Consider the following 26,728-nt stretch of genomic DNA (forward strand, 5'->3'; position numbering starts at 1 on the left):
GGAACCGAACTCACGACCTCACGCTTGCCAGGCAGGCGCTTTTTGCCGCTGAGCTAAATCCCCAGCCCCTGCAAACAAATTTTGCAACCTCACCACCACGCCCATCTCTTAACACAGCTTTTGGACATGACAGGAAGAGTCAGTCATACCTGCATTTTCATTAGCTGTATATATTTTTTCTGCTCTAAATTTTCGCTTGGTAAATCAGTGTTCCCTACTTTACACGGCATCCTGAGATTTTCCCAAGATGCAGTATCTGCATTTTTATTTTATAGGAAAGAAACTTCTATCTTTCAGCACATTGATTACTCTTAAAAATTTTACATTTTCCTTATTTGCATTAATTTCTAAAATCTTATTTTAAATTCTAGCTCAGAATTCATTAGAAACATAACTTTAGTAAAAATGATCAAATAAGAAAATCTATGATCAAATAATATTCATCCATGCAATTGTTAAGTGCAGTAAAATAAGTGATCCCTGCCAGTAAGAATGACAAGTAACAATCCTTCTGGAAGGATTTGTGGCAGTATATTTTCTTCACCTTAAGTATGATCAGATCCTTAATATTAGTCTTGGTGGGACTCACTTAAAGGAAATAATAGAAAACGCAAGTAATATTATTAATGTTAGCAACAATAAAAAGGAAATAGTTTATCCAACAATAAGAAAATTATTACATAAATTATAGTACATGCATATTATGAACCATTATGCAGCTATAGAAATTGTTTCCAAGATTTTTAATGACACAAGAAATTGTTCTTGATATAATTAAGTGAAAAAAAGATACACAACTTTACTATGTTCTTATCCTATATGTAGAATAATTTTACATGTGTGAAAAATACATCAAAATCCAGATGGTGGGACTATCAGTAATTTTTCTAAGCTCCTTTATTTGTACTTTTCCAGATCTATTTGAATTTTTGAGACAATGTCTTGCTATGTAGTTCAGGTTGGCCTTAAACTCACTGTGTAGCCCAGGCTGGCCTTGAACTCATGGTGATCCTCCTGCCTCACCCTCCCAAGTGCTGGGATTATATGCATAAGCTACTATGCCTGGCTCCAGATTTTTAAAATGACTATTAATGTTCAGTGGAAACAAACTTCACTAGTCCTATCATGTGCACAAATTAATATTGATTTTTAACAAAGAAAGTCTGTTTGCCAGCTCATCAAAATTAATACTAATTTTCAACAAGTAAAATCTATTTGCTGGATTATAAATTTCATTACAGATTTTTTTTTTTTGTCTTTTTTGAGACAGGGTCTTGCTATGCAGTTCAGGCTGGCCTTGAGCTCACTTTGTAGCCCATGCTAGTCTTGAACTCATAACGATCCTCCTGCCTCAGCCTCCTGAGTGCTGGGATTATAGGCATGTGCCACCACGCCCGGCGTAAGTCGTTTTTTTTTTTTGTCAAATTTAAACATTACTATATCTTTTTATTTTTTATTTTTTTGGTACGGGGATCCAACTCAGGACCTTACCCTTGCCAGGCAGGTACTTGTGCCACTGAGCTATATCCCGGCCCATCATACAGATTAAATGGTAGAAAAAACCCAAGTGCTTCATTCTCCTATAACCAGTACTCACTAGCTCAATGTTAGGGATTTTGCGGGGGCATGCTGGAGAACTTACCAAAGGCCTCAGGTGTGCAGAGCACAGACTCTACAACTGAACTGCATCCCCGGTCCTCTCAGTGTTTATTAAAAGTGACCTAAAGTACATTATTTAAATAAAAACTCACAGATAGTAACTTCATCTTTCTTTGTGTAGGAGGAAGATCCCTCACTACTTCTTATTTTTCTGTAGTAAATGACACTGCACAGACCAAAAGTTGGGAGAAGTTTACATCTGAAAATACCTGTACCAGGTACGAAGATGAACGAGATGAGGTCTAAAACCATGTGCGTGGGGATTCAGGCTTGCCTGAAGACTAACTGAATGCGAATAAATTTCCCCAGAATTAGCAGGGGAAAAAATTGCGCATGTTCCTGCAATCCTGTCAGTCAGCATCCAGTCACAATCTTTGCAAAGGTGGTGAATTGTTTTGAGGAAGTAACACTGGCATGAAGAGAAGGCAGAACAGTAACAGCCAATAATCTGAGCACCTTCTAGCAAACTGGAGTTTAAGTAATGAGTATGTTTAAGATTTTTATAGGCCAGGTGTGGTGGCGCACACCTGTAATCCCAGCACTTGGGAGGCTGAGGCAGGAAAATTATCATGAGTTCAAGGCCATTATGAACTACATATCGAGACCCTGTGTCAAAAAAAAAAAAAAAAAAGCAAGACACCCTCTATAAACACTGCCATTTTATAATTATTTGAAAGTGCCCTGTCTTGAAGTAAAATTTGCAATCAGTAATTTTTACTTCCTTACTGTACTTTTACAGCTAACTTTTTTTTTTGGTGCCGGGAATCAAACTCAGGACCTTGCATTTGCCTGCTAGGTACTTGTGCCACTGAGCTATATTCCTGGCCCCTACAGTTAACTTTTTTTTTTTTTTTCCGGTACCAGAAATCAAACTCACGACCTCATGCTTGCTAGGCAGGCGCTGTGCCACTGAGGTAAATCCCCAGCCCCCCTAAGTTGACTTTTAAAATAATTATTAATAGCCAGGCATGGTGGTGCATGCCTGTAATCCCAGAACTCGGGAGGCTGAGGCAGGAGAATTGTTGCGAGTTTGAGACCAGCCTGGGCTACAAAGTGAGCTCAAGGACAGCCTGAACTGCATAGCGAGACCCTGTCTCAAAAAAAAAAAAAAAAATTATTAATATTCAGTTAAAGTCCATTAGTCCAATTATATAAGAATACTGATTTTCAACCAGTGAAATCTTTGCCAGATTATAAATACTAGGATTTTCAAAATATTTTTGTCACTGTAGAAAAAAAAAAAATCAGCATTTGTTTCTGAGGTAAAAGCTCAGTCTTTCTTTTTTTTTCCTTCTGGTACTGGGAATTGAACTCACAACCTTGTGCTTGCCAGGCAGGTGCTGTACCGCTGAGCTAAATCCCCAGCCTCCAAAAACTCAGTCTTAAGTTACAGTTGCACTGTAATATGTAGCAAGCTGGACAGGACCTGCTTCATCCATGGTAGAAGGAGAGGGGACCTGAGCCTGGAAGAGGCCTTTTCAGCAAAGGAAGTGAATCTGTGACAGTGACAGACAAACTGCCTACTTCAGCTGCAAGTGCCAACCTTGAGGACAGGCCCGTGGAGTAGTGTGGAAGGACCCGGAACGAGCGCAGTGGTCCTGTCCATGCAGACTCAGACTTAACCCGCCATTATTATCAGTATTTACAGAATTCCTCAACTGAAAACAAACGAATTAGACTAGCAAAGAAGTGATTGATTTCTCTGAATAGTAAATTGTTTATTTTGAGAACAAAACCCTCTGAAAGAACTAAACACTATATTAGTGGATTTTTATATGGAATTGTTTCTTTTTGTGGTGAGGAAACCCAATTTGTTGTCATCCGTATTTGCCATGATATGTAGTATTTTTCCAGTCATTCTTCTACATGGAAAGAAATCAAGATTTGGTTGTAAGAATTTTAGCTAATTTTCCTGGTGCACTTCTTTTCTGTTTTTTGTTTTTTGTTTGTTTTTTGTTTTTTGGTACTGAGAAATGGAACTCAGGACCTTGCGCTTGCCAGGCAGGCACTTATGCCACTGAGCTGTATCCGCAGCCCCCGGGTGCACTTCTAAAGTTATGCAGAAAGACCATAATTCCCTGTATTATTTATTCAGTTATTGTAGTATTAAAGATGGAAAGACTGTTTTTTAAAAGAGCCAGGTTGAAAATAATATAGAATAAATAAAAGTAATATACAGACAATTTAACTTCTGAACATAGAGGAGGACTTTTTATTAGGTAAAAGCAATGGATTTTAAAATGTAACAAAAGTACTTTATGTAATCCAAAAATTCCATTTTATACTAATATACAGAAAATAACCACATCATTGAATGCATTTATACCATTTATAATTATCATAGTTCATTACACTTGCAGTTAGTACAGTCAAAATTTAAGCCATTTTTCTTTAGAAATCTCATTCAATAAAAAATTTCATCAATCAAAATTACTTTCTGAGTCATTTCTATATTTATCAGGCACATTTAATTACTGGTAATATTCTTTTTCTTTTTTTGGTACTGGGAATTGAATTTATGACCTCACACTTGCCAGGCAGGTGTTATGCTGCTGAGCTGCTTCCCTGGCCTGGTAATATTCTTTTATCTTTTGTTTCCTACTTATTTTTAGAAGCTTGTAGTTCTAAATGCATCTTCATGTTCCCAAACAACTTTACCTAGTGTTTTCTTGATGCTGTTTGAGACTTTGTTAAACTTGTTTCTCTTAAAGCGGTTTCATATATATTTGCACTCGTCAGTGAATCTCTCTCCTCCTTCCCCCCATATCTGTTATTCCACTGTAATGAACTATTTGATTTTCATCTAGCCTAATTATTAGAGTGAATATTCAAGTTATTATCCAACCTTACAGCCAGGGTTTTTAAGTGACTTCACTTCTGCAATATACTATGAAGTATACTTTATGTTAGGTCTCTTTGTGAAACTCCTTAGTAAAAACATTTTTAGAGATAAGAGTAAAAATAAACCATTTCTAAAAATATATAACATCTTGATAGTGCACAAAAAAACAAAATAATAATTTGGTACATAGTTAACCAAAGATAAAAGTACAGTACAAGTATATTCACAATAAGGAAATAATATGGTCATAAGTCATATCCTTAAGAAATATGTGCACGCATGTGCATGTATGCACATAGCAAAGCATTTGTAACCAGGTTAAGACTCACAAAATATTCAGTTTCTCCATGAGAGGTTTTTAAAACATGCTAACCATCAAAGTTTACTTAGTCTAATTGTATTGTGAAATTTGAAGCTGATAGCATGGCATTATACATTATATTGAGAATAAATGCTGAACAAAATTAATTCTGCCTACTAGGTTAAGGTCAGAAGAAAATAATGTCTGTGATTTGTGAAAACCTACCACTAATAAAATAATACTTTTGTGCTTTTCCTTCAGGTTAAGTCTTTTTTTACAATTTTTTTTTTTTTTTTTGTACCAGAAATTGAACTCAGGACCTTCTGCTTGCCCGGCAGGCACTTGTACCGCTGAGCTATATCCCCGGTCCGAAGTTAACAATCTTAAAAAGGAGCTTCATTAATATGAAGTCAAACATGTGACTGGTATTATTCACAAACAAGAAAGAGGATAGGCGTTACATTACCGTGAAGAATAACTAGATTATCTTGTTAAAATATTGGCCTTAAATTTTTTTTCTTGGTACCATTCTTTTTAATGAGACTCTAACCTACAGATTTTAGGGTGTAACTCTTTAAATTACCTAATTTTGTAATATATAAGCTGTAATTCTGGTTATTTTAAGCTTAGAATTATACATGTTTATAAAGACATGTGATTATCTCTTTATATTTACAGTAGCCTAGCAAGCCCTTTTATTTTAGGACTCTTGAAGATAATTAGCATATAAAGTTTCAGATAGCTTTAACCACTGATTTCATGTGAGTTTTACAGTTACATTTCTCTAGAAGGTTTTCCACAAATGCTAGAAGAGTCACCATGAATCAATTTTGTTACGACACGGTGATTCCAAAGTGATCTGTATCGAGCTTTCTTGGATCTTTGCAACTGGAACTTTTGGGGTTGATGAAGTTTGTCAGGAAGACAGAAAAGATGGTGTCACTTCAGATCTGCTATTCCTGGGTTTGCACTTAAAGATTATCTGTTGAAGAGTGATTCTTCCCCATGTCCTCTCCAAATTCAGATCTGTCACTTCTCCAGAGGTTTAGAAGGCCCTATTTCACCACTGCCACACAGAAAAAAACAAAACTCAAGAAAAATAGTATTACACATTTATTTACCCCTCTATGAGATTAAACATCATTCTTAGGTCAGAATCCCTTAGCCTTTGGCACCAGGCAAGACAAAGAACAGAGAAGGGAAGCAAAAGAAAAGCATCTAGAATTTAAATGTAATTACTTCTGAGATGTAACTCATTGTACCTTCCAAACAGAATGTATTCTTATCACCAGAATAATTCTCTAGCTATAGGGACAACTTCTCTTTTTCACTCTTGCATGGTCTGAACTAGAATGGTCGGGCACAGAAATATGCAACATAAAAAAGACAAGTCAGAGGTACAGAGTAGGGGACAAGAGGTTAACACATTTCCCCCTTCAAATAAAATAGTTCTACAATTGAATGGCAAATTTCTGACTGAAACAGATGTAACAAATGTAAAAGTTCTTGTAATTTCAGTCTTCAGCCGCTAAGCTAATGCTTCCTTCAGATATTAAGTGCTGCATTCTCTGCAAATGAAAACGAGAGGCATTTTTCCTCCAATTCCTAGGATGATAGTTGTCATAACCCGCCTGAGAGAGCCAGAGATTCTGTCAGAACCATATTCGCTGCAGCAATGCTTTGACATAATGATCCTTATTTTTAAAAAGAATACTTTCGTAAATATTTTTCTCCTATCAGGGAACATAAGCATTTGAAAGACGATGTGACTTTGATAATCTATGCGATTAGAATTCTTTATCAAAAACTGAACTTTTCTGGTTCGATCAATTTAAGTAGAATAAAAATGTAACCCTAAGTAAAGTTTACGTGGCGGTTTTATGGAATGTATACTTAACTGTTTCTCAAATAGGTAAGTATTGAGTATTATGCAAATTGTCTCATAAAATTATTAACATTCCTGGCTTTGAAGTGAAATGCATTCAACATTTTTATCATCCTTGGTCTGTAGGCTTTCCCATGATTTCTTAGAATGATGGACTAGTACACTGATACATTTGATTCGGAACCAAGTATGGAGCTGTAATCTATACATCATCTTTTCCATTTCTTTGGTCAGCAAATTTAGAATGCGAATTTTTCTTTCTTTTGGATAATGAGAAATTATAATTGCTCCTTTAACCCCTAGTGATTTATGTGGATTTTGATAGGAAAAAGAGAACAATTCTGTCACAACTGATTGACTTTAATATTTGTTCACTTGACCATAAGGGAACAACTTAAATAGGATTTAAACGTAATGCTAAATTTAATTGTGATTAAAATGTATAAGTAGTGTCTTTTTTTAAAGTAGTGTCATTTGGCGAGTTTATGTTTAAGTTGTCATGTAGAGATAGAAACATTCTAAACCCTTGCCTTTTTGCTGCTTGCCAGATGTAAACCTCTGCGTACATTCACCTGGTTTCGGTCAGGATATACTTAATGTTACCAAGTAATGTGTCCTTGACTTTGACAGCAGTGAAAAGTGGCCCATTTAAATAATTATACAGACATTGTTCACAGACTCTTATCCACTTAATTCTTCTATTTTCACTTGGAAAACATTTGACAGATGCCAGCCAAATCATGAAAGTAGCAGGCCTAGCATAAGCACCTATTGTACAGAAATCAAGAAACGAATGCAAAATTAAAATCAGGTCAGGCATGTAGTGACATCTCTCATCCCAGCTACTTGGGAGGGAGGGTGAGGCAGAAAGTTCCCAAGTTTGAAAGCAGCTTGGGCAACTTAGGGAGACTCTGTCTGAAGATAAAAAAGGCTGGTGATGTAGCTCAGTGGTAGAGCACTTGCCTAGCATGGGCAAGGCCTTAGGTACAATTTCCAGAACAAAAAAAAAGAGAGAAAAGAGCTAAAATCGTATTAGATTAGAAAGGACTGTTTCCTAACGCCAGTAGGTAACTTCTTTTTAAGTTTGTTGCTAGGTTAGTTATGTAGCTGTCATTTCCTGAAATTCTCTTTCTTTAGAGGACGGCTGTGTAAGTTATCCTAAAAACAATTTTCATAAACTATTGCTAGAAAAATCAACCTTTTAAAAGCAAATTTAGATTCCTTTATGCAACTTAAAACAATCACAATATAGTTATGGCAGGGGTGTTTTATTGGCCAAAGAAATGAATTTCTTATCCACATTATCCGTTAAGGCAAAAACTGGTCTTTCATTTTGCTTTGTCTTGAGAATATTTATTCTCAAATCATCAGAGTTTTTCAATTTATCAGTCTCATAACCAAAAAAAGGAAATGGAGGTTGACAGGAGAGATTAAAACACAAAGGACTGGAATAGGAAAAGTAAAGAGAAGTCACAGACATAGAAATATGGAAGTTGAAGTCAAAGAAAATTTTAATTGAGCACCTACTATGAACCTGAAAAATGGATGACAATACCATTAAATATTTTAAATTTGAAATGCACGAAAATAAAAATCTTTATCAGCATTTAATATTTCTAAAACATCATTCTGAATGACTTATTCAAATAGTTTTGTTATCCAGTCACATTCTCACATTACTCAAAATGCTCATTAGGTACCCACTATTACCTTACCAGGCACTGCGGGTAACAGACGAACAGACAGCATCGTTTCACCGGACCTTTTAGCGCGTGTTCCTACACCGAAAAGACCCTCCTTTGGAGGTGGAACATGCAGCTTAGTGATTACGCACAGGGATGTGGGCTAAGTCAGCGGCCTAGGTTCAAATTCCAGGTCTAACAGAGTTTCTGTATGAGTTTAGGAAAATCACTCAAACCCTCTAAATCTCAGTCCCCCATCAGGTATTATACTTACCTCAAAGGCTGTGAGGATTAATGACAACGATGTATGTAAGGCACTTGAATATCCACTTGAAGTGGATACCGGGACTGCTAAGTGAGAGACCTATACGGATGGACCTTGGGTTTCAATCTTGGATGTAGCTTCCAATTCTTAACACATTCCTGGAATCCACCCTCTCACTCCCAATTTACTGCACCTTAAGTAGTAAGGATACAGGGAGAATTCTACAAGGTCTTGTTCCGCTTTTCGGTACCCTGTAATCTGACAAATTCTTGATGCTAGGGGGCCGGCAGCACAACGGCATTTTATCTCTGGGAAGTATTTCTTACAAAGGAGAAACGGGTAGTGAGGAAAGTTGAGGAACTGACTGAAGTAGATTAATGGCCAAAAGAAGGTTTTAAATTTTAATTCTTGCTAAACCCACTTAAAATTAGATATATCATATTTTATTCTCAACTAAGGGTACACATATTTTTTAAAATTTTGGTACTGGTTTAGCTTTTTGTTAACAATGACAAGTTTTATACTTAAATATTACAATGTTACATTGGTTCTTTAGATTTTCCAGAGATCTATTAAATATCTAAGTTTCTAGGAATGAATATTGTTTAACCAGAAGGTTGCCAACCACCACCAGCCTCTCTTCCCACTTTTTGAAAAGTGATTAAGTATCTAGGCATAGTCCTAGCATGTTCATAACCATTGTCCCATTAGGCATGCTTAATTATTTTAATCTAATCAAATTATTTTAATTCCTATTCGTCTCACCGCTAACTTTCAAGCTATTTATTTGTCTTTTTGAGACAGGGTCTCACTATGCAGTTCAGGCCGGCCTTCAGCTCACTTTGTAGCCCAGGCTGGTCTTGAACTCACAGCGATCCTCCTGCCTCAGTAATCCCGAGTGCTGGGATTACAGGCATGCGCCACCACACCCAGCTTTCAAGTCTTTTATTTTTAATTCAATTTTTATACTTCGTTCTTTTGTTTAACTACAGTAAAACAGATTTTAAAAGCCTATTATTGTTCCCTTAATTAGTATTCCGATTGCCCTAGTAAACCGTCCTTATTTTAATTCTTTTAGTTTTATAACTACCCCCTCAGGAGTCCTTTTTTAAAATTTTTGCCCATATTCAAACTATTATTTTTTGGTAATTAAAATTTGCCACATACTATTTTGCTCATGTGGGTCTTTTCTCTGAGTGTTTTAACGTTAAAATTATGAAAAACTAAGACTAACTTCTGAGTCCTAATATACTGTTGCCTTCATTGTGCTTTACGAATCTCTGGGATTCTTTGTGCTATTTACTAAGAATTACAGATCATCCAAGTTGCACTGTCACCGGCAGTAAGTTTGTGAGGAGCAGACTCTATCCCACCAGGACTTCTTGCTATTTAGGAAAAGGAGGGCTGGGGATGCGGCTCAGCAGTAGAGCACTTGCCTACCATATCAAAGCCCTGGGTTTGCTTCCCAGCACTGCAAAAACCAAAACTAGTCAGACTGCTTATTATGCATTAAGAAATCCAAAAATTGGACATGGTTAGAACAAAAGGTCCTTCAAAGCAAAAATGATGTCTCTGTTTGTGAGACACAAACAAGATTTTATTCTATGTAGACGGAGAGGGGAGCTGAATATGCAAGTTATAAAGGCCAGAGCAGCAGACAGCTTCCAGTCGTAGTTCATTCTCTTCGCAGCCCCGAGGGCAAACAGCAATAGCGAAGGAGTGGGAGCTCCGCACTCAACCCCGGGAGAGGAAGGTGATGAGAGGACCCCGAGTCGGAGACAAGTGCTGGATATCTTCACCCCCACCCCTGCCCATTTTAAAAGAAGAAGCCTTTAAATGAATTTTGCCTTGATAAAGAACACTGTATATTCCACTGGAAGAAGTCTATGCTACCCTGTAGCTAATTCCAGAGCAAAAAAGCGTGTCCCGGGTGATGTGCAGCAGGGAGAAGGCAGCATGAGGTGTGGCTTGTAAAATACAAACCTCTCACACACATGCAATTATAAGTTGTTTACAAATCCGAACACTAAATGAAACCCACCTTCCTAACACAACAGACAAGTAACACTTTCTTCAAAGAGTGGTAGTATTTAGAGAAAGCCCTTTCTTTCATGGTAGGAAAACCATTGTAACAGAAACTTTGATGAGGGTAGAAAAAAGTGACCCCAAAGAAAAGTATGTCCATTGAGATACTATACAGTTTGGAAATTTTAATCTTACTCTGGATGCTACTCTCGAGTGGTCTCTGCGTTTGTTAAGAGAACTTGCTTATCAGGTTCCTAGAAGTAATATGTACATGCATCCTATATTTCATTTTAAATTGCACTTCAGGTTTAAGTACTTGATAAACTACTGTATCTAAGATTCAGATGAGTCACTTTTCCTGTTTCCTGTTATCTTTTACGAGACTTCAAAAAGGTCTTGATTTTTTCATTTACCTTTTTGTGCCACTCTACTTTCCATTGCTTTAATTCCTTACCGGCTCCTGTGCTATTCGTGTCCTTACTTCACAGCTAAACCTACCCCCGCACATCTGTGCGCTCACACTGGGCTCCAGTACTTGCAACTACATTAGTGCTGTACCAGCCAGCAAGCCTCTCGATTCCCTTGGCAACTTGTTCTTTTATGTAAATTGTATACAAAAATGATCTGCATACCTTAAAATCTGTGAACAAAAAGAGCAATGCTACTGCTGTTTGTAATCACAAAACTGTATTTTTAAATACAGGAATTAGTTAAAATCCTTTCATTATGAGAAGGGTGTTACGTTGCAAGTAATTCACATTAAAAGGCATTCTATTCAGTATATTTATTTATTGATGGGTCAGTTTTGCCAGTGTTTTAGTTCACATGTAATTGATGTAGACCCTATGTCAATAACAACTAACAATACTACTTTAGTTGAAAAATGATAAACTGTTTCCATTTATATGTTGTGATTATTTGATACTCCTCAAGTTTCATATCCTTTACAGAAATAAAGCATGATAAATTGCCATTTGCCACAACACACTTTCTCCAAATCTTAGTATAAGACACAACACATTTTTGTGCATTCTACTTTTATAGAACAACCAGATTTATAATTGATTTCTTTATTTTATTAGATTTATCAATATACATGGCAGCTTTCTCAAATCTCAAAGTACCAAAAGTATGTAATTTTAAAGGTGAAAAATCACTTTCCTTTAGATATTCCTAGAGAGCTATTAAAATCTATTTATAAACAAAAATAATTGATAAACTAACACACTTTAGAAATCAGAATCTTTTAAATTAAAATATTTTTAATGAATATGTCTTTTAATTAACTATCATAGTTAAATTTAATATCACAAAGCAAAATGGCTTAACCCCACCAACTTCACAAGTGAGGGAAAAGTCATTGGGATTTACACTTAATATAAGTTTTAAATGTGATTATTAAATGATAATATTTTATCAATTATAGGAAATGATCATTTATAGGAATTTCCTCAGGTCCATCCATCTTTTTAGGCCAAGTGTGAGCCCATGTCAACCTTAAAGGTTACATTCAGTGCACCTAACTTGCCTAATAAGCTTGTCCATTTAAGAATATGAGTTTCACTGATAATAAGGGAGAATTGAACAGTAGCTAACCTACCGTTCAAATGACAAAAGACAAAAAACCCTCAACCTGAATGGGGTAATTTCAAACAATAATTTTAAAAAAATTTTTTTAAACTTTAAAGAGGAATGGCCAATGATGCTGGCTTAAGATTTCACAGGATAACCTTGAAAAAACCAAAAACCAAAAACCAAAAAAAAAAAAAAAAAAAAAACCAAAAAACCCAAAAAAACCCACATAGAAATAGTGAAGTCATTACCTTATTGATAAAAAAACTAAAGTTTAATAGTCATTGAAGAGATAACAGCAACTTATTATCTACATTTAAAAGGAATTTTAAAGAAAACTAGAAACAAAGAATGCTATTAAGAAACATCAAAAATGATAAGCATTTCACACCTAAAGTGTAGATACTTAAGATTCTAAATTGAAAAAAATAAGGATAAAAGGGCCTTGAAATTTTTTCCAACAATTCATCTTATAAAACTGATTTCTAAATAGCTCATATTCTTTTTGCTTTGGTGTTTTGTTTGCTATCAGCTAGACACAAATACAGTAGAAAATCACTTAGGTTCTTTTCAAATGCTTGGCATTATAATGTGATCTCATATCTTTCCTCAAATTAAATTTTGCTCCACATATTCCACATGTGTACAGATGAACATCCATGTGCTGCTCCAGCTGTTCATTATTTGGGAATATCTGAAAGCAGACCTGGCATATCGTCTCACCAGCAGAGAGATGAGAAATCATATGCCGTACATGGTCATGTTTTCTGAAGTTTCCTTGATCACAAATGGAACAGACATACCTGGCCATGCCTTTGTGCATATCATTGTGCAGACGCAACTGACGTTCTCTTAAAAACTGCTTCCCACATGTCTGACAAACAAACTGTTTTTCCTTAGTATGAACAGTATAATGTTCCCTTAAGTGACACCGCTGATAAAATCCTTTTCCACAAAGATTACAAAAATGCTTTCGCCTATGATCTCTTTCATTCTCTTCCATAATGGCGGTCTTAAACACATCTTGATCGAGGCAGCTAGACATATGTTCGACCACTAGGTTTTCAGTCTCAAAACGCTGGCCACAATTAGGACACCGAAAAGGACAGGCAGAGTGTTTAAATAACTGCTTCTTTTGGATACTGTTTATCTGGTAATGACTGTCCCTAAAATCATCCAGCATTTCAACAAACATATCTCTTATTTCAGACTGTTCATCGGGGTTTTCTTCCATGTCCATCTTCTCCTCGGCATTTCCTAGCCCGTTCATGGTCAGATCCTGGGGCTCTCCGCATCTCTGGGCATGTTCCTGAAGCTGCCGGCCCTTGACGAGGATCTGCCCGCATTTCCCACACGCACAGATGTTCTCAATGTGCTTGGCGAGGTAGTGAGAGGACAGGTCCTCCTCGGTTATTGTGAGCCCGCACAGCTCACAGGAGGCACTGTCACCATCCTCCTGGACTGGACTGCTGTGGTTAGGGGGCCTCATGCTTTGTAAAGGGCCCCTTTCTTCAGAATTTATGGACATCCGAGGTTTTAGGGTTTTCCTGCCACTTTTTTTAATGCCAACGTTTTCTTCGACATAGTATCTATAAAATGGCTCTTCCGGTTCATCTTCTAATTCATCGTTGTCAGTGGACTCATTGCAGTCTTTATCAGTAACTTTAATAATGTTAAAGTCTTTCAGCTCATCTGTAGGAATATCTTCGGGCTCCATCTTAATGATGATTCTTTTCCTCTCAGCAGCCCTGCTTTTCTCTTCACCGGCTAGTTCAGACTCTGCCGTGCTTTTCCTGCTTCCCGTGGTTGAAGTGGAATCATCAGGACCCTGGCTCGTGTCGCCTCTGTATTTGTCTGCCTGCGCAGAAAATGTTTTAGAGGAATCCTTCTCACCAAATTCGGCTTTGATGGTACTGTCTTTTGTGTCTCTGATATCTACTATTCGATGGTATGATCTTGTGTTTTGGTATGAATGTCTGTTAGTACAGGTCAGTACGTGTTCATCCAATAATTTTTCACAGCTAAAGCCGAATCCACAGCTGTCACAAGTAAAACTCCGTCCGAAGCGTCGTGACACCCTTTCTTTCGGAGCAGATAATTTGGACACAGAACTCTTTTTGCATACATCGAACAGTGGCTCAGGAAAGTTACCTAACGGCAAAGACTCCTCATCCGGCTCTCTGTTATGAGGGGTATTCACTGTTGAACTCGGCTCTGCACACCACCTGTTGGCTTCACTGCCGTTTCTGGCCACAGTGTCTTCATACATTCTCACCCCAAATATCATTTTGGTGTTCTGTTTGCTGGAAGCAGAAGATGAACATTTTGAACTAGAACAATCTGCATCTTGTATGTCTTCTAAGCAGTCGGGAACATTGTACAGCTGTAGGTAGTTCATTGCCACTTTAAACTGCTCAAAACTGGAGGGAGCGGTCATGATTTTTCCTAAATACATAAATTGCAAAATGAGATCAAAACACTCAGCACTGATTTTCATGTTGCTGAGATTCAGTTGTGCAGTACTGTGCTGATGGTTCATGAAAAACATCCTAAAGTAGGAGCTGCAGGCAGCTAGAACTGCTTTGTGTGCTTGGAAGTAAATGTCATCAATTGCAATGCAACAGTCACAGAGAAAGCCCCATTCTCTTTGGTTGTTTAGCTGCTGGAGGACATAGCTGCTGTGGCTGGGCTTTGCCATCTTCTAGCGGAGACCTAAGGGACACAAAGTATCAAAGTCAGACAGACACGAGAAAAGCACTTGAGAGACAAGTTGTTACCCTGATTTTTTTTTTTTTTCTTTTTTGGTTTTTCTCCGGTACCGGGAACCAAACTCACAACCTTGTGCTTGCCAGGCAGGCGCTTTTGCCGCTGAGCTAAATCCCCAGCCCCCAGTTACTCTGATTTTTGACTTGTTGCTATTACAGTCAAGGTATCAACAGCTTTCCACTCTAATATACTAAAACTCAGTCATATATACCTGAATCTTTTTTTTTCTCAATCATTTTTTTAAAACTTGAAGATACTCAAGCCATTTATTCAGATTTCTCATACTGAATAAAGCATCACAAGCAAAAACTTTTAACTGTGGTTTTATTACGACTCTAAGGGGGAAAATGCATACTTAATTTGAAAGGAAAACAATAATTTAAAAATATTTAAAGGATACAAAGAATGAAATAAAATAGCAACTTTTAAAGTTAGTAACTAGGCTGGAGAATAGTAAAAAACTTTTTAGCTGTTTAATGTTAAGGAATTACAGACAGGTATGGTGATGCACGCCTGTAATCCTAGCACTCGGAAGGCTGAGGCAAGAGGATTGTTGCGAGTTCAAGACCAGCCTGGGTTACAAAGTGAGCTCAAGGCCAGCCTGAACTGCACAGCAAGATCCTGTCTCAAAAAGACAAAACAAAACAAAACAAAACAAAAAAAACTATTGCTCATTTCTCAATAAGCTCACTTCTAAAGGGTTTTTGATTGAGTCCTTTTTATATATTTAATGAAATATTTATAGATGGAATTATATATTTGATACATTCTTCAAAATAGGTGAGGTGGATATTAGTGCTACAGACGATACAAGATTGACTGTTTATAACTACTGAAGATAAGTAGAATACTGTTTTTATATGTGTTTGAAACTTTACATAGAAAAATTTCCATTAAGAAACCTTATTAAATTATATAGACGTTGCACCAACGAAGAGGTTTGGTCAATACTTTCCCCGTTTCTTGACTTAATGGAAAAATAGTAATTCTGTAGAATCAGACTAAATCTTCATTGCTCACCATGCGTTTTATGGTAGAAAGAAGCAGTCAGTTTACTTAGGAATGAGGTATCTACCTTTAGTTTATAAATTTTTCTTTTCTTTTTAAAAATTGTTAGGGGCTGGGGATTTAGCTCAGCGGCACAGTGCCTGCCTGGCAAGTGCAAGGTTGTGAGTTTGATTCCTGGTACCGGAAAAAAATAAAAAATACAAAAAATTAAAAATAAATTTAAAACAAATTGTTAAAATATGCAAAAGTAACACATGCTTACCGCAAAAACACATACAAGTAGTATACAAACTAAGAACGCCTCCAGTCACGTACTTCTTCCCAGAAGCAACCCCTCCAAATATTCTGGATTATATACTTTCAGATGTTTGCATACATACAAACATAGTCATACTGAATACTTGCTATGTGCCAGGAACATAGTTAGTTGTGCTTTTTAACCTAATTGGTATACTACATATACCATTCTGCAACTAGCTTTCTAAATTTAACACGGGTGGACATTGTATCTGTAGTGTAGGGAATCACCTTTAGATAAAGGGAGGGAAATACTTAAATCACTAGAAGTCCGCCTGGTGCACTGGTACACGCCTGTAATCCTAGCACTCTTGTTGGAGGCTGAGGGTAAGGATCACAGATTTAAGACCAGACTGGACAATTTACTGACTTCATAAAAAACTGTCTCAAAATTTTAGAGAACTTAGTTTGTGCAAAGGCCCTGGGTTTAATCCCCAAAACTGCAAAAAATAAAAAGAAAAATATAAAATACTTCAAAAATCTTATCTATTACATTACAAATAAAAACTAAGACCCAATTTTAGCCTCAAAATTTTAATCCATATCCATAAAGCTTCAGAATCTATCTTCTACTGAAAAGCAAGTTCCTGTACACACAATATTACTGAACCTAATGACACCTGCTGCCTTCTTAAAATAGCAACGACTGTGCCTCCTGGAAGCCAAATCAAATGTTTCAAGTAGGTAAAATATTTCCAACATTTTACAATTGTGTATCTCTACCAAACTGTGTGCCAAAATACAAAAGCAGTACATGCAGAAAGATATTCACTGATGTGTTACTTTTAATTTGAGTGCCTGGTAATAAAGAGACTTTTATAGTGAGCTAGGGTAAGCCCACTCTCCAGCATTCACTCTTTCAAAATTCACTGGTTGTTAAAAGTTATATTTTGAGTAGGTGTGGTGGTGTACACCTATAACCCCAGCACTTGGGAGGCTGAGGCAGGAGGATCACTGTAATTTTGAGGCCATCGTGGGTTACAAACTGAGTTCAAGGCCAGCCTGAACTGCACAGTGAAACAAAGACCAACAATAAATAAATTTTAAAAATTGTATTTATAAATAAGGACAACAGGAGAAAGTGGGAAATCTCAGGATGTAGAATCAAACAAAAGGAGATACAAAGTTATGTTATAATTAGAATTATGTTACAATTAGAAATCCACACAATTACACTACCTTATTCAGAAGGTAAATAAAATATTACACAAAAATGGAGACTCAGGCCTAGTTTTCGCAGAGTGGGACTTCTGGGCCTATAATCATTTTTGTCTGTGTTACTGGCTGCAGCACTGGAGAACAGGTTTATTACAGCTGGAAGACAAGGGATGGGGTGACGGGTGGAGCCTTCCAGTGTGATTCAAAGACAACACACCCGTTACACTGAGACAGTTTCTCTGCAGCTACAAGGACAGCCAGGGTGCAGTACTACCACAAGAATAAGGAGTTAGCTGATCCAAAAGTTTTACACTGAATTTAAAAACCTTTAGTTTCAAAAAGCTTATCAGCTCATCTCATATTCAAAAACAGCCACTGTACACATTAAGCATATTAATGTAGACAGTCATAGATCTGTAATGCTTAGAGGAATATTTCAGAGCAGAAAGCAACCACCTAGGGCCCTCAACCATGTGTCAGAACACAGCCGTGTTAAAGTAGGTACTAGAACTACACAGTGAGGCCTCCTGCCTACCTAGACAGCACTAACCACGTCCCTGGTGCTGTGCAGTGCGGCCTTCTGCCGAGAACACTCACGAGGACTGCACAGGGGTCCTTAGTAGGGAGCTTACTGACCAGGTGCTGCTGCTCAAGTGACTGCCCTTATCTGAACACCACGCGTAATGTGGTTTTCTCTCTACACATCCATTTATTCTTACTCAACAGATGTGCCCCCTAGGTTGTTCTGTGTAAACTGTTTCAGCACACTGCTCACTGACACAGTAAGATTTCAGAAACACTTTTCCCCCATGGCACCTCTCTTAAATTGGAAATAACAGAACACTGGAAGAGATAACAGAACACTGGAGAAGAAACTGGAAGTTTCTTTTGCTCCAGCCTTGGTCAAATGCCAGTGTAAGAGTCTATATTACCTCTGACACTCAGAAGAGGATTTAAGTACAAGTTGAGCATCTCTAATCTTGGACTCTTTTTTTTTTTTTTCTTTTTTCGGCCTTTTGAGACAGTGTTTCGCTATGCAGATCAGGCTGGCCTTGAGCTCACTATGTAGCCCAGGCTGGTCTCCAACTTGCAACCATTCTCCTGCCTCAGCCTCCTGAGTGCTGGGATTACAGGCATGGGCCACCATGCCCCGCTGAGCATCTCTAATCTGAAAATTCAAAATCCAAACTTCTAACACTTTTTGGGTGCCAACATGCCAAAAAAAACCATAAAAACATTCCAAAATCCAGGAAAACTGTCCAAAATTTGAAACACTTCAAGTCCCAAGCATTTTGGATAAAGGATGCACAACTTCTAAATATACTCATTTCCTTTTCTTTCTTTTGTCTTATGTGACCAAATGTATGGATTTAACTGGAGGACTATAGGTTTTCTTTTTTAAGAACTAGAAATGTAAAGAAAGGATTATCGCGCGCACGTGTGTGTGTGTGTGTGTGTGTGTGTGTGTGTGTGTGTGTGTTTTGTTTGTTGTGTTTTTGAGACAGGGTCTTGCTATGCAGTTCAGGCTGGCCTTGAGCTCACTTTGTAGCCCAGGCCGGCCTTGAACTCGCAAAAATCCTCTTGCCTCAGCGTTCGGACTGCTGGGATTACAGGTCTGTGCCACCACGCCCGGCATATCTCATGTGTTAAAATGAGAGTGTTGGATGTTCCTAACACTGGGTAAAGCACTGAGGTGCAGAAAGATGATGTACAGTAGAGCCGACTATATATGAGGGATTAAATTTGAAACCAAAAAGCGACCAAAGAACAATTAAGTGCTAAATTACACTGAATAAAGTACCCCAAGAAGTTAGAAAAAAAAAAAAAGCATGAATTATACCAGAACAGTAAGCTCTAGGAGGGATGCAGTTGAGTGGAGCCTTGAATGAATAGGACAGGAAAAAACAGAAAGCAAGGGGATAGACATGTCAGGTATCGTACACAGGTATGTATGTAAATACTTGTGAAGCACTATACAACAGTTTGGCTGGAAATGTAATGAAAGGGAATGTAGATTTGCTTTAATAAACTGTTGATGAAGGTTCTGAAGGGAGGGTAAATGACAACCATTACACAATATTAATGTGAACAACTAACATTTGTTAAGCCTTACTATAATATTAGGCTCTATTCTAGACAGATGTATAAGTTATCCAGCCTTGGATATTCTATTATAGCAATGAAAAGCTGACAAAGACAGTGGCATACAGTAATACATATATGCCCTAAAGAGAGGACTTTCTGGGATCAAGCATAGCAGTATGACTCTCCAATCTAAGATCAAGGTCTTGAGGATTTTGTCACCTGTAAAAATAACATAGCAGGACCTGGAGATGTAAGTCACTGGTAGAGCACTTGCCTAGCATGCAAAAGGCCCTAGGTTCAATTCCTGGTGACTCAAAAACATAAACAAAACAAATGCAGATCAGTAACATTTCTTTCCTCGAATGTCATTTTCTAGGATATACAGTTCAAACACTAAAGTGATTAAATCACTTAGCTTTTCTCCTTGAAACTTTTTGGAGTAACCTCCTAAAGGAAAAGGGTTTTACTTAAAGCCATTTAAATATCAGGATTAAGTTTAGAAAATTTCATTCACTATTTAGACTAAGCATTCTGGCTGGTTATTAAACTCCAAATTCAGTACTCAGTACAGGAAGTCCTGAAACTGTAATTGGGTTATGTTCCAAAACTTATTTTTAAGTTATTTGGAACCTGAAACATACTCCCATAGAAACAATGCTATAAATGGTGGCTCGGTTTCATGCTCACACCCTAAGTCTTTTAAAACCAAACTGTAGCTGTGTGAATCCCAACAATGCTGCAGTATCCCTTGCTTCATTAGCACTGCGACCCGAGGAGCAGTATGGTACAGTAACGCCTACTATACCGATCCCTCGAGGACAGGGATGAGGCTCAATGCTCTCTGTGTTCAGCACACTCTTCCCACATATTTGGCATTTAATACATGCTTGTCAAATGAAGGGATTAAAAAGATCCCAGGAAGGAGGCACTGCTAGATTTGAATGCCACCTCTATCACCTATGGAGCCATGAGAAACTTTTACCCTCTCTAGTCCTACTTTTCTAACAGGAATAATCATACTCTTCAAAGGACTTTTGCATAGTTTGGTGTTTTGTTTTTTTTTTTTTTTTTTGTCTTTTAAATTAAGCATAATCTGGCTGGGGATGTGGCTCAGTGGTAGAGTTCTTGCCTTGCATGCAAAAGGCCCTGGGTTTGATCCCCGGTACCCCCGCCCCACAAAAGTATAATCCACTCTTTAAAAAATATTGTCATCATTGTAAACGTATTTATAGAATTTTATGAAATGATCAAGTTCAACCCACTGTTTTATAGACCACAAAGTAAACCGAAGCCCTCAGAGGTTAACGATGTGCTCAAAGTCACAGTTTTAATGGCTTCCATGATAAAACCTCGGTCTCCTTAACCCTGGTATCGAGCTCTTCATATACTCTTATTGCTCCCACATGTAGCACCACCTATTTTGTCCTGTACATCAATTATGTTTTGTTGAAATGCTGGAGCTGGTCAGATTTGCAAAGGTTGTTTACCCTTGGCCAGGTATGGGGGCACATGCCTGTAAGATCCCAGCACTCTGGCAGGCCGAGGCAAGACTGCCAAATATGAGCAGAACCTGGGCACCTTAGTGAGGCCGTGTCTTAGGGCTGAGTGTGTAGAACTCAGTGTGAAGGCCCTGGGTTCACTCCCCAGTACTGAAAACAAAAAAACAAACCGACAACACTGTTTTACCTGCACTACATGTCCTCAGACTATAATGCTTTTGCAGACTGTTGGCTGGTTGATATTTTTCTCCTTATCAAGACAACAGTTGTCACTTCTAAAGTTGTGCCAACCTCTGATGGCCACAATTTCAGTTTCTTATGGCCTATGAAACTAGATAGACTCATTGAAACTCAATCTCTAATACTTTAACTTTCTGTAAGGACTGAGGGAAGTGCTCTGTAAGTATGACATAGAGTTTCAATCCTTGAACTTTGTTTTTTTTTTTTCCTTCTGGTACCAGGAATCGAACTCATGACCTTGCGCTTGCCAGGCAGGCACTTTGCCGCTGAGCTAAATCCTCAGCCCCAATTCTTGAACTTTGTTGACAGGCAAATTCCTGTCCTTTTGCTTCATTCCAGGCCACAGGCTAGCTAAGGTTGTGAAGTAACTTAGTAAGTGAGACAGCCCGTCTGCATTATGGTCTATGAAGTGAATTAGTTAGTTCTGATCCACACAGAAGGCAGAGAGAACGTAATGTTTCTGTCACACTTTCTTTCCTTCCAAGAGTAGAAGATACTTAATCCAGGCTGACTCCACATTTTCATCTTCGGCCTAAGGAGGCCTCAGGCACTCTGACCACCAGAGGGCACTGTGTCAACAGCCGGCTCCTCTCAGCTAAAAGTGACTTCACCAGGAAGTCCCTTTCGGTACAAGGTGTTTGTATTCTCAGGGCTCATTTTGTAGGACTTCTGTCCACACCACGGCGCTCACTCTCTGTCCTCAGACTGTGTGGGGGGCCCAAGTAAAACTGACCCTCCCTCTACGTCGTCTCAGCTGCCACCACTACAAACCAATCATTCAAGTTACTCGGGTGTCACCTGGAATTTCTCCCTCATAAACTGCCTTACCAGTTTCCCTACCCGTATTTCCCACATCTGCCCCTTATTTCATCCCTGCTTTCTCTGCCCTTGTGAGGCCTCTATTATCAACCCAAGTGATTATAACAAGCTCCTGAACCGCTCCCGTAAATCTGCCCTCCACTTAGCGGATGCACGAAGAACAAAAATGAAGACTGTCATTCTCCTGCCATAGTTCCCCCTCGTGTATCCTCAGGCTAAGGTACAACTCGTGAGCGAGCGTCCGAGGAACCTCTGTGCCCCGCATCTACTCTTCTGTGTGGCTACTTCCTACTTCAAGCTTCACGCCTGAGCAACACAGAACTACTCGCTAAGCCACCCTCACTTCCCTCACGCTACACTGCTTCGTGTATTTCTTATGCTTAGGTTTTACTCACGCTGATTGGGTCTGTCTGAACCTCCCACACATCACCTAAGAAGGCCCATCACCTCCTCTGAAAGCGTCGGTAACACCTTCCTCTTCCACCGCTTTGTATTTCTGCGTAATGTCCTTATTTTGCATGTACTCTGTTACTCTATTTTAATGATCAGAACAGCAATACTGAGCAGGCACTCGAGGAGGCTAACCAGAAGGCCTGAGCCCCGGCGCCTAATGATCGCCCTCCAGTGGGGTGCTTAACCCATTCATGCCTCAAACACTCTCACCTCAGAAGGCACAGTATTTCTCCTAGCTACTATTGTGAGGCAGTCGGTCACCTAAATAGGAACTGGCTACAATTTTATCCGTGTGCTGATCTCCCTCACTACCTTGTGAGCAGCTTGAAGGCAAAGGTTTTGGCTCATTCCCTGTACCACAATGGGAGGAATCTCCTGGGTCTCCTTCTTTCAGCAGACCTTAACACATGTGAAAAAAAACTGTATTGTTTCCAGTTCTGTGGCTCTAGTATTTTTAAAAATTCTAACCCAAATCCTGAAAACTCACATCATGGTCTAATTACAATTCAATGAAATGAAACCAATGGAGTATCATAAAAAAAAAAATGTTCCTTCTAAGCTTAAACCTATTCCGATTTCCTTCACTCGAAGGCAACGAAAACTGAAGTCTTCCCTTCACATGGCTGTTCCCGTTGCTGAGAACTTCTGTGTCCATCTGAAGCCCTTCTGATGGGCGTAAGGCAGATGCCCCAGTTCTGCGCTGCCCCGTTTACACGTGCCACTGTAGGGTGACGTGTAAGGTAGCATCCAAGTGGGGCGCTGTATCTGTCTCCACACTTAAGGCCAGAGTTGTCATCCCTGGGCCCCTGGCTTTAAGTGCCTGCTATTAAGAAATGGTCTTCCTCAGTAGTGCAACCTCTGAGCTTCTCACACGCTGCCTAACATTTCGTTGACATTTGACGTTTTGAAATGCATAAACATGGAAGTAGGAAGTTTTATTTTGCTTTTCACTTTTTGCTTATTTCAGCCATAGCAACTTTTACATACTGCCTGACATTTTACAGAGCATTTTTCATACATTATACACCTGAGTCTCGTAAGCACCCTGAGACTGGGATTTTTATTATCCTCATTTTGTGAATGGAAAAAACATGTCCAGTGGTTGATTTACCCCGAATTGCTCATCCTCTAAGCAGAAGCTGGGACTCAAACTCTTTTGATTCAAAGCTCGAAGTTTCAGTTTTTGTAAACCAGACTACGCTTTCTGGACATGACTACGAGCTGCAGCACTTACTACTTGAGAACGTCTACGCCTTCCAGAGCCTCCCTTTTTCCCTGGATCGGAAAGCCTTCACATCGCCCCGTCTTACAGACAGGCAGAGCGCCTGCCCCTTCCCTCTTCTTGCCCTCTGCCGACTTCCACTGCCCATGGAGCTCGCGCAACCCCAATGCTAGAGATTTTAAATGGGGATGGAGCTCTTCCGTTACCTCTGAGAAGGCTTACGTGTGTCTCACTTGGCCAACGAACACAAAAATCAGGCTGGTCCTTGAACTCTCTAACTTTAAAATTGTGAAAAGAAGTTTAAAGACAGTTGTGTAAAAAACAGCCATGTCTCCAATACCCTTGAACAACGAAGCTGTGAGTAAATTTCCATGTACTGTTTTGGTGCTTTGTTTTTCTGAACATCAACTTCTTCATAGCACATTCTTGAATATAACAGGCTAAGGGACAAGTGCTTCTGTACTCTGAGATCCCTCACAGTTAATACAGATGACCATACAGGCCAAAATATAAGCGCAGTTTGAATCCACCTTAAGCATATGCTAAGATGCCAATTACAAGGGGCATTTATTCCTGAGTCCTTACTACTCCCCCTAGAATCCATCCCATGCCACATCTGAAAGCAGCACCCCCCCATTAGGAAGTCCCTTTTTCACATTTTCTTCTGTGTAACGTTTGGCACGCACCCTCTGGATAATGATCAGGAGGAATCCCTACCATCTAGTACCAACACAGAGGTATTTTGGCAGTGGTCTTCAGGGCAAGTACCGTATATCCACTTATACCCAACTGTAAATTAGGAAATGACCTACCATGTGAGGGATTCTGTTTTAATAAGTCCGACAGGTACATATCAATCCATCAGAGTGGGTATCAACACTAACGAAGTGTGAGAACCACCCCAGCAACATTCCCTGGATGAGGTCAAACCTGAAATAGCAGCTCTGATAGATTTAAATTCTCATGCCTACGACTTCAAAGAAGAATTTGAGATCAACTCAAAACCTCCCTTCCCCTCCACCTGACAGTGCTCGCCAATCTCAGGAGCGAACTGAGAACCTGAGCCCGTGAGTCCTGACAGGCTGCCGGAGGGAGGCAGGGTCAGGCACACAGCAGCCCGGCTATGATCGAATGTTGCCCTCTCTTGTTTCTAAATCAAGGACTTGACTGCTCACAGGGACTCTCTGGGGAACAGGAGTCAAAATGACTTTCACTTTTGCATTTTACATATTCCGGTATGGGCTGAATTTTTATAAAGAGCGTGGATTTCATAATTTTAAAAAAGTATTTCCATTTAGAGGTGTCTTGAATAACTTAATGTTTGGTTCATATGAGACTGTAAGAAAAATTACAAAGCAATTCCACTATTTCATCACGAGGTATTACACAAGAAAATATCAAGAGCTGGGTGTGGTAGCGCTTGCCTATAGCAGCACTCAGAAGGCTGAGGCAGAAGGATCACCGTGAGTCTGAGGCCAGTCTGGGTTATACAGTGAGTTCAAGGGCAGCCTGCACTACATAGTGAGACCTCGTCTCAAAAAAAAAAAAAAGCAAGGAAAAACAAAATATCAGAAGACAGCATCCTATAGAGGCCAAAGTGATCTCTCAAGCAGGTATTTTTCAAATATACTTTTTAAACAAAACCTATGGAAATGTTTCTGCATTTCTGTATCAAACGATTCCTTCCCCCTTTGGGCCAGCAAAGGCTTAGTACCTTTCCTGGCCACAGGACAGCTTGAAGGCAGGCATTTTTTTTCTCCTGCACATTAGAAGAGAAATCGTATTGCAAAGAACACGGAGACACTTCTTAAAAGGTCCATGAACTGTACCTTCCCCAGGGCCTGGCAAAGGAGCAGAATGAGGAAGCTGTACAAAAATTTGGCAGTGTTAAAGTGAAATAAGCAGCACAAGGTCAAGAACGAGTGACTTCACGGCAAGGTCCTGATTACAAGTTTTCTCTGAAAAGGATGCGCCAGCTCCCCCACCAAAGAGTAGGCCGTCACGATAGTGGTGGGAAGAACAGAAACACTGCTCAACCTGGGTTACTCAAAACCATAAAAATCTGCCCTCCGTGGGGAAATTCTGTGTTAACATGAATGTAAGACCAGAGCTGACGGCGGCTTCCCGCGGACTTTCTGTTTATTAACCTTTGCAAAGCTTTCACCTCCGCCACGCTCGTTTCCTTCGAGAAGGAAGCCTCCCCCACCTAGGTCCCAAAGCACTCGGGTATCCCTAAAGCATTATTACATACTCAGCCAGCGATCCCAAACAAAAGTTTTAAGGTTCGGAGCCAAAGACAGCCCGCCACCATGCAGGCTTCGTCTTCCCGGGTCTCCACTCTCGCTACTTCTCGCATTTGCACCAGCACCTCGCAGAGCCTAACTTCTGCGTTTCACAGACGCCCGCGATTGGTCTGAAGTTGTCATGAGAACTGCGCCCTTCAAGCCCGCCTCAGAGGGCCCCGACGCGGCTCCGGGAACTGCCTGTGACTTCGGGCGTCCAAGGGGAAACTCTTCCCGCCGGGATACACCCGAGTGGGAAATCCGCGTGCACCTACCGCACTCAACTCTTCGGGAACACTAGCGCACACCAGCCAATGCCCTCACCCGGAAAAGAGGGGCTCTGCTGAGCCTCTCCCGGCGCGCAGCTGCGGAGGCGTCCCGTCAAGCCTTCACCGGAGCGGACGCGCGGCCGGGCCGGAGGGAGCGGCGGGCGCAGAGCGGCCCGCGCCGGGTCCAACGCCCTCGCCGGCGCGACCGCACTCGGTAGGCGCCACCGCCGGGGCGAGCGCAGGCTCCCCGGGACACGGATCCTGCCCAGGGAAGTCTCCAGCCCCACACCTACCGCTTCTCACTGAACAGAAAGCGTGCGTGCCGGCGAGCAGAGGGTGGGAAGGCACGCCGCAAGAGCCGGCCCGGCGGCCGGCCGCCTCCCGCCCCGGCGCGCGCCA

General features: G+C 39.7%; 1 protein-coding gene across 3 annotated transcripts; it reads right to left on the reverse strand.

Moving 5' to 3' along the window:
* Positions 1-3,842: 3,842 nt before the first annotated feature.
* On the reverse strand, positions 3,843-26,728 carry Zbtb1 (zinc finger and BTB domain containing 1). Of its 3 annotated transcripts, XM_005399123.2 has the most exons (3): positions 26,623-26,728; positions 13,035-14,943; positions 3,843-5,868 (listed from the first exon to the last, which is right to left on the reverse strand). In XM_005399123.2, the coding sequence occupies exons 2-3, from the start codon at positions 14,927-14,929 to the stop codon at positions 5,832-5,834; spliced, it is 1,932 nt and encodes a 643-aa protein (XP_005399180.1). In that variant the 5' UTR covers positions 14,930-14,943; positions 26,623-26,728; the 3' UTR covers positions 3,843-5,831. The 3 variants fall into 3 exon arrangements, with proteins under 3 accessions (XP_005399180.1, XP_005399178.1, XP_013377356.1); XM_005399121.2 differs by lacking the exon at positions 3,843-5,868 and having other exon boundaries at positions 11,425-14,943; XM_013521902.1 differs by lacking the exons at positions 3,843-5,868; positions 26,623-26,728 and adding an exon at positions 26,030-26,049 and having other exon boundaries at positions 11,425-14,943.

The sequence above is a fragment of the Chinchilla lanigera genome, unplaced genomic scaffold (genome assembly GCF_000276665.1).
Source record: "Chinchilla lanigera isolate Chin_1 unplaced genomic scaffold, ChiLan1.0 scaffold00065, whole genome shotgun sequence".
Taxonomy (NCBI): Eukaryota; Metazoa; Chordata; class Mammalia; order Rodentia; family Chinchillidae; genus Chinchilla; species Chinchilla lanigera.